We start from the raw sequence: 21,359 nt of genomic DNA, 5'->3' as shown, positions 1-21,359 counted from the left end.
TCACAGCCAGAGCACTGATACTTTCAGCCCCCATTTTAAGGACAACTGAGAAACAACAACTAGCCGCCTAAGAAGCATCATCTTCAACATTATGTAACATACTGGTGCTGATCTATTTGACCATTTTTGGCTTTGATATAGTCCTGCCGACTCATTCTTAGATCTACCAAAGAGGTCAAGTCCCCCTTGGAGAGGCAGAGATAGGGGCGGTACAAGAGAAGTCTTGTTTTTCACATCCTCAAATGCACGCAAATGTTTGTTTGTTTTATTTACAGTAATGGAGCTGGCAGTAACACAGAGATGGGAGATATGAAGCTCACTTAGAGACAGGGGGCCCCTTCCTGTTTCTCCTCGACATGAGTGGGGGAAAAAGTTTGATTAGAGTTCCTTCGTGGTAAAAAATTTATTAATTCATTCATTAATCACTACAGAAAGTATCATTAATAGTTTTAATTTATCATGGGCTTGTCTTTACAGAAATTCATCCTGCATGGATTAAACTCCAAAGTTTTTGATCACAGGAGCATAAATTAGTTTTCCATCCAAAGAACAGACATTTGACTTAGTTTTGTTTTTGGGCACATTTTTAATTTCGAAAACATGATCCATTTCTTCCAGCTTTGATCTCAGTAACGAACTCTTAACTCAACCACTAACGTCTTTGCTTAAAATCTATTTAAGTTTCTATTTTTATAGATGTGAACTGGTGCTATCTCAGTAGCTGGTGTTTTCTTCTCTTGATATACAGATGAAAAGGTTTTTTTTATGAAAAAGACCTGATTGATTGAAAGTGATAAGGAGTTAACCTTAACTGCAGATTTCTAATGTGAGCGCTGTGATGTAACAATCACAGGTTGCTCGTCTTTTTCTACCTGAGCCCGTTTTCACTCGACCTCTGTCGTCAGGAGGGTTGACAGACAAAACAATCGACTGATTCATCTGTTTTTGCATCTCACTGATGACCTCCTGCAACTGCAACTGTCTTTCTGTGGGCTCCACACCCATCCAAAATGGTGCTCAGCCCCATGTTGATTCCTTCCTCTTGTTTTGGGCCACTGCACACAAGGGGCCCTGGCCTGTCCCCTGTCCCAGCCCATCCTCAATGGATCCTCTGTCTGACTCCTTCCTCTCCCCCTGCATTCACTCTGTCTCCCTCTGCTAAACAGGATAATCAGAGCCACAGCAGCCTCTGATCAGCCGCAGCTCATTATACAGGAACGCAGGAGCCTTAATTAGTGAACAGTATGTTATGTAAGATGATGTTGGATCATTGGAGTCATGATGGAGGTCTCATGTTCAGGTGGTTTTGTGTGGTGTGTCGGCTATTGTTTGTTTGTGTGTGAATACTCTGGCATTACCCCTTGTTTCCCAAAGCAATATTAACACCCATAGTATGTTTACAGAAAATCTCCTGTCTGTCTGCAGTGAAAGAAAGGGAAGTGCGTTAAGACGAAAAGAGAAACAAGCTTTAGTGATGAGGTTGAGATTGAATGAGAGATGATAAGCTTGTAATTCAAAACGGTCTCTCGCTCTATATATTTAAAAAAAAAAAAAAAAAAAAAAAAGACCACAACATTTGTTTAAACTTTGCCAGAAATTGAAGACATTCCAATTCAGCTGGGGGGGTTCAGAGATGACCAGTGACAATGAAGGTCTGTTTGGGACTTTAAAGTAAAGAACATATCACGAACCACAGAAGGAGGCTGCGGCAACAAGCATATAGCAATCTGGTGATTATTGGAATTCATTTAAGTATCCAAAATAGACTCAGACCATAAAATAGGCATAAAAATTATTGTCTAACCTCGTGGTGTGATTTATATAATTGTTTTCAATTCATGCATTTGTGTGGCTGGTGCTGGTGGTAGCTAAAGAGAACGTATCTCAAAAACACTCACTGAGTTAAAACAATATCCTTAAAGCAGTGTTTTCTCTGCCGTGGGTGACAACAATGCAAACTTGGGAAAAGGAACCCATGTTTCCGCATGAAAGGGGTCACTTGTATTGCAATCTTAACGTGATTATTTTGATAACACTTGAGGTTGCTGGAGACAGAGCGGCACGAGGAAGGCGGGTCGGTGGTGGTGGGGAGAGAAGCATAGCTAAAATTCCTCTGAGGAGTGAGGAGGATATTTATCGACTGTGTATCAAGCAGGATGGCTCCATCCGTTTCATCTCAGCACAAACATCATTGTCCAAATTAAATGCCTTCCATGTGTATCATTTCGAAGGAAAACTTGACAAAGCAACCTCTTGTCTCTGAGACAGTTCAAGAAAAAAACATGCAGTCCACCAGTCAAGGTCAAGGCCTTCCTCTGAGCCTTAAAACAAACTGTACAGGCCTGGCCTGTAAAAGTAGTACACAGGGAGGTATTTCCACAGCAGAATTAAAACGATTATGTGATTAATTCATTTTGGAATTAATCAGCTACAATTTGGTTAACTATTGATTAAACAACCGTTTTTAGAGTGAAATGATCATGAACTTCTTAGGTTAAAGCAGATAAAATCTTAATCTTATTCCTGCAAACCAAAACTCTTTGAGACAAAACAAGCAATGTGTCCTTGGGCTTTTCTCACATTATCAGATTAGCTCATTAAAAAAATCATTGATAGACTGATGGATAATGGATGCAGGGTTGTTTTTGTCAGATTCTGCTTAAACAGCAGTTATATTAGGTACGAATGTGAACACAAACATTGTACAGCAATCCTGAATGTGTTGCAACATGCTCAGTGCCATTTCTGAAGGCTCTAGAGACTTCACTTCACTTACGCTTGTCCACAAATCCATCTTTTTAGTGTGATTGTGAACAAAAAATATTGAAAGTCAAAGAGACAAATAATCTGACATGAAGCTCTTTGTGATCCAAAGATTTGTGTCACTGATTTCACCCAGCTTGACCAAGAAAACAGTAGAGCAATGAATGTGTTTGGTATCCTGAAGAATTGTGGTTTCTCGTATTTCCACAAGTCGCAGTGTAATGATTGATTATGTGTCCAACACTGCACCATTATCTGTTTTCATTGATCCAGACTGAGAAACGACAAACAAACATTTAGATTGTCAGAGCTGGCATGAAGACGAGCAACCTGCTGCACTGGGACATTTTGTCACAGGTAGAGAGACATGAAACACAAAAACCCAGACCTATCACCGCTGTGATCACTAAGCACGACACTGCGCTGACGACATGCAGCCTTGAAACTGTTGAGACATTCCAGAGTAACTGCTGAAACAGGAGGGAAATCACTCATCATCTGCCATGATGATACCTATGATAGCAGCTCAAGGCTTAACAAAACAACCGACTGCCACACTGATGATGACAATTCACTGGAAAACAACCGCGGAAAAACACCAGTGTGTAAAAACACAAGCAAACAACACAGGTTCTTACCAAGTGAACGAGAATGGATAAATGCAGCTATGATTAAAATGTTGGCCAGATGTTAAGCCCTTTGGATCTCGTCTCTCACTGCACGTCTACCTAAGTGTCATGTGACCTTTCAGGAGGAGAGATGGGCCACAAATTCTGACCTGTTGACCTTGCGCCTATAAAGAAGTCAATAAATCCAATAGGTTCTATGAGGCGTGAACTGAGCAGGTGGCGAAACATACACAGTCATTAGTAGGTACTTCCCAAATATTCATTCACACAGAGCTGAGCAATTTACACAGAGGCAACAGAGCAGAATCAGCAAGATGCCACAGATGATGACAGCTGGACCTCAACACACTGCAAGGTGAGAAGTGAAATGTAGAAATGAGAAGAGCATGTTGACTTGACTGTCCACACAAATCATTTTAGTTCTTTGATTTGAATCCCATTAAAATACAGAATAAGACTGAATAGCTAATTATCTGGTCCTCTGTCTTCACCATCACCGTAAAGTGAATAACTTTCTGTTTTGGAGTGTTGCTGATCTTTTCTTGATGAAATGATGGACAGAAAACATCATCAGTACATTGATGGAAAGTAAAGAAAATGATCTTTTGGTTCTCTGGTCTCTGAACATATCTGGTGAGGCAGATGGTGATGTTTTAAAATATGAGCTCATGCTTACATATTAATCCACTTCTTCTTCTAATATTTTACAGTATTACTTGATATTAACTGTTTATTGTGAGGCCATTCAGTCCAGTTTCTTTTTCATGCTCTATGCTTTTTTTAATGGCTGTCATTTTTTTGATCTTATCTTAATCTTAATAGTAGCAAAAGCATTAATATGCCCATTTAGTGTCCAACTTCTGCTGTAATTTTTATAGACCCCTCGGAGATGTAATGGAAGATCTTCTTTGAGACTAAATGGTAATAAAACTGATCATTTGAGAGGCATAACATGATCAGTTCGTGTTGGGAGTGCAGTGAGCCTGTTATTGTGTGTGTAGTGTTGTGGGTGGCATCTCAGGTGCTGCTTCGTGCTCAGTGTTATTGCTGCAGACACACAACCGAGACGTTACTCAGCAAAAACTGCGTGAGGCGCACATGGAGGCTGCGGCACATCGCTGCTGCGCACCGCGGAGGGGGAAGGAGGGGGGCAGGTGTGTTTACAAACACAGGCAAAGTGACTGATTTCAGGTGTGCGGTCTGTGTCTGTGTCTGTGTCAGGGACACGGCCGAAAAGGCGTCAGTCTGGGCGGTACCTTGCTGTCGAGGACGCTGCCTTCCTCCTGGAGCGCCTTCACCTCCGAGGCTGAAGCGGAGGCTGACACCGACACCGAGGCATCCTCCTGGCTCTTCCCGTCCCGCTGCACCGAGCTTTCTGCTCCCATGGCCGCAGTCAGGAGCTGGACTCTGCTGCTCTTTAGTCACAATGAAAAGACAGGAAAAATAAAAATATGTATTAAAAAAAAAAAACACCTCCACGAAAACAAAACAAAACAAAAATAAAAACCGGGATGCGTTACAGACAGCGAGTATCCAAAAGAGTCCGGCCGGCGCAGGAGTGTAGCTCCGCCCCGGGTTGGCCTGGATCTGGATCTGGACTGATGAAGTGAGAGGTCCGGCAAACTCTAGTAGGACACCCCCACCACCTCCAACACCTCCCCTCCCTGCATCACATGGGCCCCGGTGCGCCGTGGCACGCCTTACTGCACCAGAGCCGGTCCTGATGGAGGACACACAAACACACACAGTGAGGAGGGAAGAGAGTTAGTAAATGAAATGAAAGCTTCACAGCTCCTGAACATAAAGGAATTTAGTTTCTGTTTCTCCCTGTGTCAGAGGTGACACAGGGGGAGAAGGTTACAGGAATAATCTGCAAACATCAAGTCCATGGGAGGATATTTCAGGTCAGACAGGAAGCAACATGTATTGCTCTGACACACAATGGAAGACAGAAAAGAGAATTGAATAGACATACACACATTGTTTTAAGGCTTTATCATTTACTTATCAATGAGATTTTTGTATTTTTAGCTGACCAAATGTATCTGATGGCTGCAGTGGGGAACAGGTCAGCGGGTTCATTTATACCACAGAAAATAAACTCAGCTCAAACAGCCTGCTTTTATTTTATGAGTAATATTTAAAAGCCTGAGGAGAGTGTGGGTTTGGTTTTTTGTTTTTGCATTTCCAGGCTTCTATTAAAGAAATTAAATTAGATCAGCCAGACCCAGAGAGTCCTGAGTGTTTGACAGCTAGACTTTCCATAAATAATGTCCGACATTAGACTAATTTTATTTTTTGGTGTTATCCACCATTAATGTTAAATAAAGGTTAAACATTTATTTCATTATATCACTATCATTGTTATTTTGTTCTAGTAAAGTTTGTGTAAAGTGGGTAAGGTTTCTCTAACGTGTAGTTAGACTGTTCCTTATAATTCATGTAAAACACATTCAAAAGGTGACAATCACAACTTCTCACTAAATATATATATTTTTTTCTTTACTTGAGAATCTCATAAAGTCATGTTTTCATCTCTTAAAACCGACTTTCCTTCAGTCAGACATAAAAATCAAATGTGCAGGAAGACAATTATAATCTAGCTCTGACTGCCTACAAGCTAAACTCATGATCTGACAGAACATATTTTATACTTGTTGACAGAAGTGAGAGTCCGTCATGTTTTTGGTACTGATAGTTCTCTGTGAGGTGCGTTTGGAGCAGCTCTGATGCGACATGATGTTCAGGTTTAAATGTTAATTGCAGGTTGGGTCGTGTATTTTGTTTGGAATTTTAGAACACGCAAATTACAGCCTGAGTGCCCAAAGCCAAGTTCACACAGGCCGAGACTGAGGGTCCCTGCAGCTACATCAACACCAGAACCCAAACATGACGACGACAACAACACAACAACATACAAAACACTTTAAGAACAGTTAAAATATAAAAGGAAGTTATATATTTTCTAGAGAGCAGCTTTAAATCACAAAAATGAGGTGTGTAACATATGATCACTGACTGGATACCCGACAAGGAACTGCCTTGAATTTCACTTTATTATTTCTATTTAAAAATGTAATTATCTGACCGGGATACTTTGAGATGAAGTGGGATCCTACCATCGCAGTCAAATTACTGTCACAGAGTGCAGTATCACTGTTAGCTCTGAAGAAGCCTCAGTGTTGAATAGAAAAGTACTGATGACGCATGAAGATCTAATTAAATAAACTGTGCTGTCATCATCTCAAAGTTTCATAATGCATTTGACCTAATAGGGATGACTGAAGCACGACATTTAACTGATACAGAGAAAACTTAGCTGAGTATTTTTTTGTTCCCTTACTGATGTAACAGTTTGTCTGCTAATGTGTGGATCTGTTGTATGTAGTTTCATAATGAGATGATTTAATCAGATCTTCATCAAACCCTCCTAATAGATGTGAAATGACCAAGATAATTATCTAATTGGTTTTAAAAGTATAAGTGTTGCTGACAGGACTCTCCATTCCAGTTTTAGAAATCAGTAAATGTTTGTAATAAAGTAAAGTAGTTTTGGTTGGTGTTTAATATGTTTTTTTCCTCACAATTGTCATCCTTGATGTCGGCACTTCGGAGCAACATCCCCTGACACTGTTTTCCCCTCCATGTCCCCGACAATGTCACTGCCGCTGTGAAGGAGGATGTAACAGATCATTAATAACATCTCTCATCAACTTTTTTTTGCCACTAAATGGTCTCAGATTAGTGAAGCAGCATATTATTAATTCATTATTCAGGCTTCTCCAGTAAAATTAAATATTAATTTCACACAAAGGGAGAGTCATTACACATATACAGCCCATGCAGATTGATGAGTTAGTCAGTGACCTTCAGCAGGCAAGGCCTATCAGTAGTAATGCTGAAGTCATCTGAAAGATGAGGGGGGATGGGAGAGAAGGTGTACGATGGGGAAGGAGCTATTTGTTAGCGCAAGCCTGAGCTGATTTATCACAGGGTCCATTCAATACAGCAACGTCAGACCACATTAAAAGAGGTACAAGCATGCTTACTCACACATTTACAGGCAGCAGGTCTCAGTAACCTTCACAAGTGAATACTCCCTTTCACACTATACAGCACCGGAAAGAAAAGGTTTTTCTTAAATTCTGCAACTATCACTAATGCAGTTAGTTTGTGAGAATTTCAGAAACATTACTTTAAAAAAAATAATAAAATAAAGCCACTGAATATCAAAATTATGTTGTGCAATTTTGCAAGTAACCAAACGAACAAAAGCTCAGATGAAACAATGAATGTGACACTTTCGCTTTGAGCCATCTGAAGTTCGGCTCAGACATTTCAGGGGACCTGTCCTTGGTACTGAAACTGGCCGCTCTATTAAATATGAGTGCTATAACACAAAAGCTTAAAGACCCCGAGGCTTCAACAGAGTGAGTCTGAACCTCAACATACACAGCTATAACGTGTCAAAACCAGGATTCTCCACTAAAGCAACAACCAACCCCCCTCCCAACCGACACCACATCTTCAAATCTGTCATCGGCTCAAAACAAGAGGGTTCAGTCTCTCTCGCTCTCTCACACACTCTCACACACACACACGGTCATACAGTAAATATGCCGTTGGAGCATCAGTGTATAAATGAGAGTATTCCTGCAGCCCGGACTGTATTTAAAGTGCCAGATCCTGTCTATTGAGTGGAGAATAACAGACTGAGCAGGTGTGGAATGCCAGCTACAACAGGAACACACATGTGCACACATGTACATTGGCTCCATGTTGCAAACCCAAACACCTCATAACGGCAGATGCAGCACCCTGGGGTGCTGTGCGGGGGCCTGGCCATCAACTTCCAGGCATGCTTCCAACATGAGGACTGTTCCATGGCAGTAAAGCTACACTTGGTACAAAAACACGAGAAAATTAAACATTAACAGTCAGGATCTGGAGTGAAAATGAAACAGGCAAAGGTGTTTTTGTTTCCTCTTCAGGAAACGAACCGACAGGAATGCAGGAAGAGAATGCATATTTCCAAATAACAGATGGGCTGAACTACAAGTCAACTGCTGGGGGTAAAAACAGAAACACAATGTTTTGGAGTAAATAAAACTTTTATTTGAAAGGCACTTTTGATCTCTGAATCCAACAAATGTTAATGCGAATGATTTTTAAAGCAAATGCTGGTTAATTTCAAATCAAATGTTCAATTCAAACTTAAAATAAAATAAACCTTCACATGTCACATCTGACATTTCAATTTCTGTTATTTGCCTTGATTACCTGACTGGGGGGGAATTCAGGACACTCAGATGCTGAAAGTTATCCACAGTTGAAACTAGTTGTTAGAATGGAAAGTTTGCTTTGCAAAAGCAGCATTAAATTCATCTGTCTGGGTGCAAATTGTGAGTGATGCAGAGGTGTACAAGGAAAAACTCTTTTTGTATTAATGCAAAAAAATCTGTTTCCCCCAGATTTCCACAGCAGAGGTGAGCCCATTCTCTTGAAATTAAGACAACCACTTCTAGTGCCATAAAAATTAGTAAACTTGAAATAAGGAATCAAAAAAAAAAGTGCGATTTTACATAGCAAATGAAATAAATTTAATGAGTGTGGAATTGTTTACACTGTTGTTAAGTAGATAATGAGGACAAAATGTCCTCATTTGAATGTAACTATTTGTTGTGACAAACATTGAAATGCAATAGTGACATAAATAACATGCACCCCACAAAATACAGCTATGTCATCCCATGTAAACTCAAACAGTGCCTCAGAAATGGCTTCAAAAAGATGATTGTAACTTGTAGTGTTGTAAAAAGCAGCTTGGACATTTGGCAGAGGTTAAATCTCAATAGAAGACGACTTTGATATATGAAAACATTGACATGGCTTTGTGTGGCAAATTAGTCAATAAATACAGAACCTAAACCCATTTCAACTAAAACACATAAACGGCTTACAAAACATACATTTTTGCTTTTCCCAAAAAACAAAGAGGTAAAAACATTAAAGAAAAAATCTGTATGGGTTTAAGACTTCAACTAGCTCTTTGTATAGTAAGGCCAAAAGCATGAAAGTACAGCATTGAGATATACATCATTTGGCTGCAGGTGGTCATCTTTGGCACATCACAAATGTGCAAATACAGCATAATCCCCGCCCCCCCCACAGAACGTGTTATTGTGACATGGGGAGAATGTGTTGCTGCTGGGAAGAGAAACAAAACATTTCCTGTCAATGGTGCAATGGATGGATAGATTTTATGATGCACACATGGAGCTGGAGCGCTTGGAAACAGAGCAGAGACCCTGTGAGAAAAACAAGATGATGAATTTGAGTGAGAGAGCATGTAGTCTTGCAGACTGGAGTCTTGGCACTGAGTGAATGAGGCAGTAAAACGGAAAACTCCAGGGAGGAAATAAAAAAAGTCTCATGTAACAAGTTGTATAGACAAAGACTGCATGTAAAATATTCATAATGACACAGTGCCAGCTCCATTTTAACTGCAGCGATACACTATTTTATATTGATGTATTTGGGCTAATACCTATGTGGATGTCTTTAACTGGGGCATGCTTAGAAGAGCCCAGTGATCTCCCCTGTGACTGGGTCAAGGTCAATGTCATAGAAGCAGGGCCGGGTAGGCAGGCCAGGCATGGTGCTCATCTGTGGAAAAACAGCAGCAGCTGGTTAGAACTTCATTAGAGGAAATATCAAGCTGAATGCCTTTTGGATGTAAAACTGTTCATTATTTCACATTATTGGATCCAATTCAGAAGGAAAAAAATTATCTCAGTGCAGGACTGGCTGAATATTTTGTATTTTGAGAACAATAGTTACAGCTGGTTACTATGACTTTGGTCTTTAGACAGAGGGTGGAATAAAAAATTTATTGGCAGAAGAACTAAATAAGAGGGTAAGAATAAATCCTATATAATCTGTAAAAGCTCATATTAAAGCCTTTCCCACAACACAGCTGTCCCATAAAAAAAAAAAGAATCCATTCATGTTTTGTATCAAACCTTAATTCAAATGAGACAAAGTTCAATCCACACAGGTTTAATGACTATAATCTAGTCTCATTTAACTCCACAGAAACAGATGACCAAAATTTTGACAACCTGCACTTTAGCTGAGATGAATTTAGCCACAGACAACGGTTGAGCTGTTCTCAGTGTCATCAAAATATATACACAACAACAGAACTCCTTAAATTGAGCAGGCAAAGTTAAGGAGACAGGTGGTGTCACAGTGGTAATATTAGCTTTAGGAGGTGAGGATACAAGCACTTTCAGGGTCAGATGTTGGCGGGATTCGCTATGAGCAATGTGTGCCAAATTAAAAGAAAAGTAAATCTACATTTTCTAGTCAATAAATGTTTCTCCAGTGTTTGTTATACAGGAGATGAAAAGAGGGACATGGCTTGCACACTACAATTGATCAAAGGCAACTTACTGACTCATAAAAACACTTTCCTCTTCCAAAACCCAGGCTGATTATCCCATCTGAGTTAAATAGTAAATTATCTTCCTCATTAGACAGGGAGAAGCATTCTTTGCATGCCTCTTTCCCTCTGACCCAGGTCCAGTTTTATGGGCCCTGAGTGGAAATGAGACAGGAGGAAGTGACCAGCCAATTTCCTGTCCAAGGAAACATGGCTTTGCAAGTCAATGAAAAGGACAAAACAATGAGTACATGCTTACACAGTCTGGCAGTGTGGATGTAATACACCCAGTTTCACTGCTGCTGCTGTTACATGACACTCTTCTGACCTCATCTATCAAAGTTTGAATCGATTGAGGAGATTTAAAGGGATTCAGTATCACTGCATGTATTAGATGAAATCATTTTTCATTCAGAATGACGTTTTCTATTTATTGTGATTTCGTTGATGACTAACCTCAGTAAAAGTTTTCACACATTTCCAAACGATTGAGAAGATGCCATGTCTTAAAGGGGTTTTGATCAGCGATCACCCATTTGGTCATTTCATTCAGACCTGAACTTCCCACAACCCCTGCCCCTCAAGGATAAGGATTTCCTTATTATCCTCCTGGCGTAGTGTGCAAAGCGTGTGCCCCATATACAGGAGGTGAAACAGGTTCAGTTCAAGCCGGTGTCATTTGCCCCATGTCATGCCCCACTCTCGCTCCTTCATTTCCTGTCACTCCACAAGCTGTCCTATCTAATAAAACCAAAGAAAAAGTCTTCACAAAAAAAAAAAAAAAAAAAAAAAACCCTGCCAACTGTGTTCACTGTTCTTGTAGATATTATATTTGCATTAATAATGTAACCTGCATATTTAAGTTTAAGTCATTATTTCATTATGTAGTAATCAGCTGGAAAAAGGAAAGCAACACTGATCATATTTCATGGTTTTAAATCAGACTGACGCTCAGAAAAACTATAATTCACATAAAATCAAGTCAACTATCTAATTAGGTCTGCGAGTGAGAAATACCTTTCATTGTTTCTAACCAAGCACACAGAGTGTCATTATAATAGCTCAAATGATAGATTAAGTTGGTTAATAGAACAAAAAAAATAGCTAAAAACAAAAGAAGACATTTGGATTCACAAAAAAATAAAGCCCCATTTCACCTAATCTCTTTTGAATAAATTGTTGGGGTGCATATTTAACTGCCAAAAGGCAAAGACAAAAGACAAAGTGTTGAGGTCTTGAAAGAAACAAAAGATGCACTGTTCTGCTGGACCTCCTCTCAGCCTGAAAACAAGTTGGCACCCGCAGAAAACTTGTAACACTCCACAGCTAAAGTTGGAAACTCCACTTGGTGAAATAAGTCCCCCTATTATGCCCAAACACAATGTGCCTTTGTCGGGGAAAACCCTGATGGAGACAATGCAGCTGGATATCTGCTCCCCTCTGACTTTGGAAAAGTGTCCCCGTCAACAAATGGCACAGTTGCTGAAGAGGAGGATTGGGGGGATTATGAAATCAAAGTCATGAGCAAACACTTGTACATTTTAATATTAATGGACCAGTGGAGAGTGTGAAAAGGGTGAAATTAACCATTTAAGTCAGATTCTTAGCTATGATTAAACCTTGGATAAATTGCCTGGTGACTGGAAAGGTAGAGCCAGAGTGATGAAACTGAAGTGTTTATTAACTCTCACCCATAAGAGCACACTGTTCTCCGAAAGAAGCACTTTGTGTGTCACTGTAACAAGTTGTTAACAAGAAGGAAACACTGCTCGTTTAAGAGTCTATGTGTAAGTTGAAGAGAGTGGATATGGAATTTAACACAAAATAAGTAAAGCTGTATTCACATGTATTAGCTACACAGTTTATACACAGTCCTTTCACTAATGTAGAGTTTGTTTAACATTGTCCCATTATTGCCATATAGAATAACCAGACAGACTTTTAATAAATCTGAACTAGTTTGGTTTAATAGTGCACTGGTGGTTGCTCTGACGGGACATGAACTCTACAGAGATCTATTGTTCTGCTTACGCCCCCTCCCTCACATATCTCAAGAGTGATATCAGTCCCTTCCTGACTCTTCACCCTGTAGAGACCCCCAACCCAACCCGCCATCTAAAGCTCCCCCTTCACCCAGACGCACACCCTCACCATCACCTCAGGAACTCCATTGGTCTTTGCACCTCTTTGAGTCGAGTGTGACTGGAGGGCCCGCTACCAGATTGAAACCTTTTTAATAAATGACAAGGTATGGCATAATCAGAGAGAAACAGGAAGAAACAAGAAACTATTTTATTTTTAAAGAGGAGGCCTGTAGATGCTCAGTCCTGATGTACTGGCACTGTGACATTTGCCCAAAAGAACTATTTTAAAAACTGCAGAACAGAAGTACACCTGAATACAGAGTGGGACTTTAAAGAATTAAACCTATGGCCTGGCAGACAGAAGCAAAGCTGGAGAGTTCAAATAACTGCTTGAAGACTCCCTTTGGGTTATGAGTTACAGTTCAAGGGTCGTCAGCGTGCCAGTGGCTCCGCAGGCCACAGCAGATCAAAGACCTGGACAGACGCCACGCCAAGACTTTTCTACCCCTTCCCAGCATGCCCAGTGTTCGACACCTCTGTCTCAGCCTATCAAAGCTTAGTCCTCAGGGAACACTGGTGAAACAGCAGGAGGCAAAATACTCTTAAGCCGCTTCCTTCCTGTTCATCATAAACCAAGAGTTTCCAGCAAGCCAAATTCAGCTCAAACCAGCTGAACAATATGATTTCAAGGGATGGAGTGGATAGACCAAAAACGAAAACCATAAATACACATTATCTTCTCTCAAGAAACAGCAACAAAAATATTATATTTTTGATATTGATATTGATAATGATATTTTTTTATATAGCATAGCTCTAAAAATGTTGCTGAATTAATGTAAAAAAAAAAAAAAAACAAACAAAAACACAACACTATGAAGTTGTGTTTTCCCAGATGTGGCTATTGTGGTGCTTTGCGTCAACTTTCCACCAAATACAGCGGAAATGAATTTTTCTACCCATTCCTCACTGATCAAGTTTTGTTGCAGAGCATCAATGTTTGAGCTGGACACAACAGCAGGGTAAAGGCAGGGCGCCAGATTGATTAGATTACATGAGCAAAATTAGATGCTTTAACAGTTTCTCACTCAGCTATATAGACACAGAGCTTAGGACCACATTCACTGAAACACTGCTACATATCATAAATGGAAAATAATTACAATAAACTCACTCAAGACTTTTCAGTTCATGCCAAAAAAAAATGAATAAATAAAAAATTAGCAGACTAAGGTCCCATGAATTTAATAGAAATGTTGACCCTTTTTTTTTTTTTTTTTTTTAAGAAAATCCATGATGTGATGTTGGGTGGTCTTGGTAAGGGAGGACTCAGTAATTCCTAAAAATAAATGTATGCATTTGCATAAAATACATTATGCACCTTTAAAAATGTGTGTGCTGTGAATAAGGCCCATACAATGAAATTAGCATGGGCCTGCTGTTTCTGTTCTGTTCATTACGTACCGTTCCCACAAGTGGATAGATGAAGCCAGCACCAATGCTGGCACGGACATCTCTGATTGGCAAAACAAACCCAGTGGGTGCACCCTTCTTGTCAGGCATGTGAGACAGTGACAGGTGGGTCTTTGCCATGCAGATGGGCAATAAACCATAGCCCTGGTTTGAAGGAATAGAAATGTAATGGTTGATGTGAGTGGGCGAGTCAGTGGTAAACGAAGGGAGATAAGTGATATGTAGGTGCAGCAATAATCTCACCTGCTGATTGTAGTAATCTATCTTGTCTTTGGCTGCTGGAGAAAGTTCTATGTCATCAGCTCCATACACTTTCTGGGCAATTGTTCTAATTTTGTCTGCAATTGGCATCTACAGAACAGTGCATCAGACACAGGTGGAAAAAAGTTAATTCGCCGGTTACGGGGAAGAGAAGTGTAAATAAGATTTATTAAAAATACATCCAGACTTTATTAATTTTTAATATTATATTTTAAAAATTTAATTCAACTAGTGCTCTGGTAATACACACTTTTACGGATACAGGCTTAAGGACGTGGAATTGGAACCAGATTACAATTAAGGCTGATGGGGGGGGTTTGGATCTCAGAATCTCTAACCATTCACTGTCACAGATCATTGGAAATGTGACTCATATTAATACACGGACATCAGCTGGAGCCATCAGCTTAGTCCTGAGCCTACTGTATCCCCATTGTTAGATTCTGCCTCATGCCAATAGATGCACATAAAGACCTACACAAAAGGACAGCAGTGTAACTGGATCAGTGAGCTCAGGAAGTTGCAATATAAATTAACTAACTCAAACTAGCTTGTTTTTCTTACTTTCACATTCTCTGATTTGGCAGACAGAGAGTACCTAATCTCAAAAAATTGGAATAGGGATAATCACAACTGTCTGACATACCGCAGTGAAGCAAAAACAATATTACATTGGATAACATGGTTGTCAGTATCCTTAGTTGATGACACAACAAGCAGACATGCATTTAGAGCATCAGCTCTCACCTCTATGTTGTACAAGAACTGGAAGTTGCTGGGTCTGCTGGCTGCTTCGTTCACAGCCTGGGCCAGCTTTATTGACCCTCGCCCACCCTGTGCCCAGTGGTTACATGGCACAGCATCTGATGCTCCACATCCTTTTGCAATCTCACATACAAGGTCGATCTCTGCCTGGGTGTCTGTTCTGTGGGACCACCAAAGGAAATGTTAGCTTATTAGAGATGTATTTAAAGGCAAAAAATAAAACAAAAATTAGTTTTTGTGGATTGAAGGACTTTTTGGACAATCTCATAACAACAATTGAGGTTATTTTTACTTGATATGAAAGTTTTTTTTTGTTAGTTTTTCTTTTTTTTTTGGGATGTACATCTTTGCATGTGTCTTACTTGAAGACATTAAGCGCCACCACGACTGGTATCCCAAACAGATGTGCAATCTGGATCTGCTTCTTGAGATTGCTATGGCAGCCAGCCGCAACCAGACTCAAATTCTGGGAGCAGAAAGACGGGTGGGGAGAGACATCAATTTCAAAAGGTCACAAAGGCACAATTATAATTCAACTGAGATAAGTAAACCTATAAAATGCACTGAAACTGGCTGTTCACCAAAACAGCCAATCTGCAGCTTCAGGATTCCTTCCACTTCATAGTTCATGAATAATTACTCATAAATCATTAGCACATTCTCTTCCCATTGATTCCTGTTAGATCTCTGTTGTCCAGGCAGAATAATCCCCTTTGACAGAAATGACAGAAAATCTATTAAACCTCCTTTAATAATGAAGTTTTACAACATCAACTATTCTTTAGTGCTACAATGAAAATGGAAAAACACTATTGGAAGTAATATTAAAGAAATGAAGAATGCAATGCTAAATATCCAGTTTGCTATGCCGCTGCATATTGAGCAGTTTTTTTTTTTTTTTTTTTTGTTTTCTTTTAAACACTGTGGGCGCCAAGTGAAAAAACCTGGAGACTTTTTCCTCCACTGCTGAGTAGTTTGCAGAGATGTAATTTGAAAGGTATGACAGGGAATCTGTATACTTAAATATACTTAAATCTATTAGTGCCTTGTTAACAAGGAGTACATTTCCTTTGATGTGTTATATTGATAGCATTTTTTGTCACTATACTTGGTTTGGCAGGCCAATACTTCCAAACACAAACACATAAACACTATTGTTTTAAATATTCCAAGTTTGACCACAGTAATCTAATCCCTAACTGTGTGTGTGTGTGTTTGTGTGCAGGCTCAGAACATTAAGACCATACAGATCCTATAAATTCATTTCCCTGGCTCTGTTTACCTCAGTACTTCTGGTTCTCATTATAAGCCTCACAATTAACTTATAACTGCTTCATCATTTACTCAGCTGAATTTGCCTCAGAGACCAGTGACTCTATCCAGATATGCACATATGTGTATGTAGGCACACAATCCCACCTCCCATCTTCGAAGGCCCACATACCCAGAGGAAGGCTCTATTTGTGCTGTTAATTCAATGAGTACCCATGACCATGATAGCGGAAAATGCATGATAGCATATGGATAGCGATTTAAAAGTTTTCTGGTCTGTGCCATACACTGCACACCACAATGGACCAAAGTGCATCAAAGACTTGATTTGTGATTTACAATATTATGCTCACTGTGTTGCCTCACATACACTAGCATGCTGTAAGTTATCTTAGTGCTCCTATTAATTCCCATCTTCACAGAGAGTCAAGCCAGTGAGGACCCTGAGATGATGCTGGGAATGTTGAGGATCACAAGGCTCAGCTAAGAGACACTGTAGTGCATTATATTGGTTATTCTGCCAGTTAATGCAAGAATGTAACAAACAGACCTAATGCTAAATAATGATGTTAATAAGCACATGGCTGTTTTGTAACTTCAGTCTTGTATTTGGCAATTTGTTTCAATAGTTTTAATTTGTTTGAAACCATCTTGACAATTAAATGTAATAGAAAAAGGCTGAGTCAGTGACTTAATTGGAAGACCAGATACATGTCAATAATTCTCAGCTGAAATATTCTCCCACTTGATTATCTTTTTACCACAGTCCTACTGCTTATGTGTGTGTGTGTGTATACACACTTATGTCCATACATATACATTTGTATGAGTAATGTGGCTGTATATGGTCTTATTTGGTATTCTTACCTCATCAATGTACTCTTTTGGAAGAGGTGCACCTGCTGACACCTGAAAAAACAGAAAAACTATTATTTAGGCACCTCCATACCATATTGCATTCAACAGGGCAAGGTATAAAGAGGGAATGTCTTTTGGCTTGTGCCTCTTTTTAATGTTCCAGTGGAAAAGGCAGTTGGCAAATCCTGCTATTAGTTTGGAGTATTTCATTCAGTAATTAGGTCCAGCCACAAATACCAAGAAATGATAAGAACGTATCTATAACTGCTTTAATTTCATGCATTAGTGTTTCATGGGGGATTGAAAAACATTTCTAGGTCTCAAAATCAAACTAGAAGACAACAAACTGGGGCAGCAGTTGGTTGAGTGGTTAGTGTACATGTCACATTATAGTAGCTTCCCGGGTTCAACTCCGACCAAGGAACCATGCTGCATGTCAATACCACCACCACCACCAACCTACTGTTGGCCTCTCTGTCACATACTGTTGTCAGAAAAAAAAGGTATAAAAGGCAAAAAAAAAACCAAAACACTTTAAAACATCTTGTCATTTCACGCCTTTCCTGGTTTCACTTGAACATTCAGTATACTGTGTGCATATTGTGTTTGTCTGAAGAGAGAAATGCTAGGAAAGAGGTCTTTAATAGATGAAACTGAAGTCCAAATTAAGCCCAGACAACATCTTCAGTTGACAAAGACATTAAAACTCGAGTGTTGCTCTTTTAACTGATGCAGCTTTTCTCGCCCTCACAAAACACTTTGAGCCAATCATCTTGACTACAGTAGGTCAGAGAAATGCACACAAAGGCACACATACAGATGTAGGTACATACAAATATGTGGGGAATGTGGGATATAAGAGGAAAGGAAGAGAATTCTGAATTATACTTTCGGGCAGAATTACAGATAGGAAAACACTGAAAAGGCAGCAAAGTGGTCATTTTAAATCATGAGTGCAAATCATATACACCACTGTGCTGACCGTGACGCATTAGAGTAACAGTGCTGTATTAACTCACGTTTGGACCTCCTCCGTGCATCTTTAGTGCTCGGATAGTTGCAACCAGTACCACAACATTCGGCCTCAGACCTGATGCACGACATTTGATGTTGAAGAATTTCTCCATGCCGATGTCTGCTCCAAAACCAGCTTCAGTCACTGAGGGAACAGCAACTGCAGTAGTTAGTGATGCTTGTGGCTGCACTGTGAATTTATCATCTTAGACGCAAATCATAGTCTGACCTCATAACCCAGCCATGTTTCTGGCTGTATCCCCTTTACTTCCTAACTGTATGTTAAATGACTTGAGATGACCTCAGTTCATGGGAGTAAGCAATGACTGTGTTTCTGTCTGAACAGCTATACTATATTGAGTAATGGGTTCACTGTTAGGGCTCTCAAATAGACAGAGGGCCTCTGATAGGGATGGCTCTACACACAGGCCTCTTGAACACGCTCCAAACTAAGCAAATAGTGCACCTGGAATGACAGCCTTGTTAAGATAAGGTCTCCTGTTACTGGTGTGTGTGGGTGTGTGTGTGTGTGGCACCATTGTTCTGAAACACTCGTTGGTGCAGAGACTAAGATTTCAGCTAAATCTAAATGCTGACATTAAAATCTAGTAGGGGAAAAAAATAAACTTTGCATACACAAAAAGCTGGGATTCCCAGACGACTACAGTGTTTGTAGTGGAAACTTAAAATGAAGCAGTGATGAAACATACTGAAGACATCTGAAATCTGAATAAACTTACTTCATGATTAGCTTTACTTTCCGTCTCAGCCTGCCAGTCTGTGTTTATTACCATTACAGTCCAGCCTGAGTTTCATGAACTTTTAATGACCACAAGAGAAAGCCAATAAAGCCCTCACATAGACTGAGACACAGAAATAGTTTGTTTTGGTATTCACCCGAAGCCCATACAATGTAGATGAGTTACTGCTTAGTCTTTCCCTTCTCGTGTTGGCCTCAGCTGTGTCCAATATACCATCAGTTGTGAACTTGAAGATTTGTTTGTTTTACAGTCAAGGTTTAGATTAATATTATTAACATTACATTATTTTATTAGTCTAAAAAGGTCATAATATAATTTACAATTATATGCCCATTATATGGGTAGGGTTAGGTTAGGGGGTTAGGGACCATCTGGGTCGAAATTGCCAGAAAGTACTCTGCAGACTGTTTTTTACTCGTAAAGGTGTATGTAACTGAAAAGGATGTTTGTTTTTGTGCATAGGCAGCCTGCATATAGACCTAAATGACCGGAAAACAACGTCTAATAGAATTATCAGGATGATAATGAGAAACTGTCAGGAAGCAAACAACAATTAATGTCAGAAATGATGTGCATGTCATTTACATACTTATATAGACAGCATTTACAAAGACTTAATCTATTCAGTGTGGTAACACTGTCAAGGCTCCATAAAAATGAATTACATCAATTTCTTTTCAGACAGTAAATCTATTCTATATTGAGTCTTGAAGCAAATAAGCCAATTACTTAAAATCAAGTTAGCTTAAATGTTAAGTAAATTAATATAAAGCATTTTTATGCTTATCAAATTCAACATGGGTTAAAAGTGTTTCTATCATGGGATGCATCAGTCACTTTGGTTGGCTCTCTTCTAAAATAAAATGTATGTCCCGAGAGACGAAAGAAAAAAGAAAATATAAAACAGAAATGAGAGAAGAAACTAAATTAGATTCGAAAATGAAAAATTATTTGGGTGAACAGACTAGGAGTAGAGCAAAAAACTGCAAAACAAAAACAAAATTTTAAGTCATAAATTTTCTGGGAATTTAAAAGACAAATTCAAATGAAGATTTAAAATATTTTTTGTTGGTATGTCACTGGGAAAAGAGCAACACATAAAATTTATGAGCCCAAGAATGTAACTCGAATCTTTGGTCACAGACCACTGACAGAGTTTTTCATTAGCACCACACTGGAGGTTTGGCTCTGTACACTGAACCAGGCTGCCAATGTGAATCATTTAGTCTGAAACACTGTATTTATGGATATTTCCAGAAATTGCTTGATCACAGGAGTCCTGCTTAATTACTCAGGACCTAGCACATACAAAAAAGCCTCACTGAAAACACGAAACATGGAAAGCACACAAGAAGCACAACCAGCTTTCTCCCACCACATGATACTGAGCAAAAGAATGAGCCCAGTGGATGTCATGAGGAAACGCTTACAAGTTTCCTGTTCTGTTTGACAACCTTGGCATGTCAGGAGAACAAGAGGGGAAGAAAAAGGTCGATGTTGCTGGAAAACAGTTCCAGAGGATAGGAGAGAGAGGGAGAGAGAGAGAGCGGAGAGAGAGAGAGAGAGAGAGAGATGACTGCTGTCAGACCATTAGTAGCAACACACTGGCCAAGAAAAACACCAACAAAAATGTTGAAAAGTAGGCCAGATCAACACGACCACCTACTTCCTGTTAAGAGTTTCCCATAATAAGTTATACTGTGCTTTTGAGCGAGGCTACAACAGATGATAAATATTACTATTACTGATCAATCTGTTCTGTTTATAAATGAAAATATTTTACAGGCCAAGTAATTTCTCAGTGGTCACTTCTTTAAGAGCCTAGATGATTGGTTGCTCTAGTTTTGAGAGGCTTCGCAGTGTGGGCAATCTTACATCAAGTCAGTATCATGGGGTTATCTGCGTTCAGTACTCCAGTCTGTTAATGATATAGGATTCGCTCACATCTGGTGTGAATAATTCAACCTTGAGCAGCCCCCTCCAATAGCAGGATTTCTCAATTTTAAGCCCAGATTCCAAAGTGACTTGAAAACCC

At 39.5% G+C, this 21,359-nt stretch overlaps 2 protein-coding genes across 2 annotated transcripts in view; both read right to left on the bottom strand.

Moving 5' to 3' along the window:
* akap12b (A kinase (PRKA) anchor protein 12b) overlaps positions 1–4,974 on the bottom strand; it is a 34,082-nt gene extending 29,108 nt beyond the window's left edge. Inside the window, exons 1-2 of the mRNA XM_029496709.1 lie at positions 4,917–4,974; positions 4,649–4,807 (exon numbers count right to left, since the gene is read on the bottom strand). Of these exons, the coding sequence (XP_029352569.1) occupies positions 4,649–4,777 (129 nt within the window). The 5' untranslated portion in view covers positions 4,778–4,807; positions 4,917–4,974. The remainder of the gene's footprint in view (positions 1–4,648; positions 4,808–4,916) is intronic.
* A 3,516-nt stretch (positions 4,975–8,490) lies between these two features.
* The window catches only part of mthfd1l (methylenetetrahydrofolate dehydrogenase (NADP+ dependent) 1 like), a 30,175-nt gene continuing 17,306 nt past the window's right edge, over positions 8,491–21,359 (bottom strand). Inside the window, exons 22-29 of the mRNA XM_029496201.1 lie at positions 18,569–18,708; positions 17,559–17,600; positions 15,782–15,885; positions 15,402–15,579; positions 14,637–14,744; positions 14,385–14,537; positions 9,940–10,058; positions 8,491–9,700 (exon numbers count right to left, since the gene is read on the bottom strand). Coding sequence (XP_029352061.1) covers positions 9,969–10,058; positions 14,385–14,537; positions 14,637–14,744; positions 15,402–15,579; positions 15,782–15,885; positions 17,559–17,600; positions 18,569–18,708 — 815 coding nt within the window. The 3' untranslated portion in view covers positions 8,491–9,700; positions 9,940–9,968. The remainder of the gene's footprint in view (positions 9,701–9,939; positions 10,059–14,384; positions 14,538–14,636; positions 14,745–15,401; positions 15,580–15,781; positions 15,886–17,558; positions 17,601–18,568; positions 18,709–21,359) is intronic.

This window comes from Echeneis naucrates, chromosome 24, assembly GCF_900963305.1.
Source record: "Echeneis naucrates chromosome 24, fEcheNa1.1, whole genome shotgun sequence".
Classification (NCBI taxonomy): domain Eukaryota; kingdom Metazoa; phylum Chordata; class Actinopteri; order Carangiformes; family Echeneidae; genus Echeneis; species Echeneis naucrates.
Note: the sequence above shows the minus strand (reverse complement) of the source record. Positions and strands in the feature narration are given on the sequence as shown.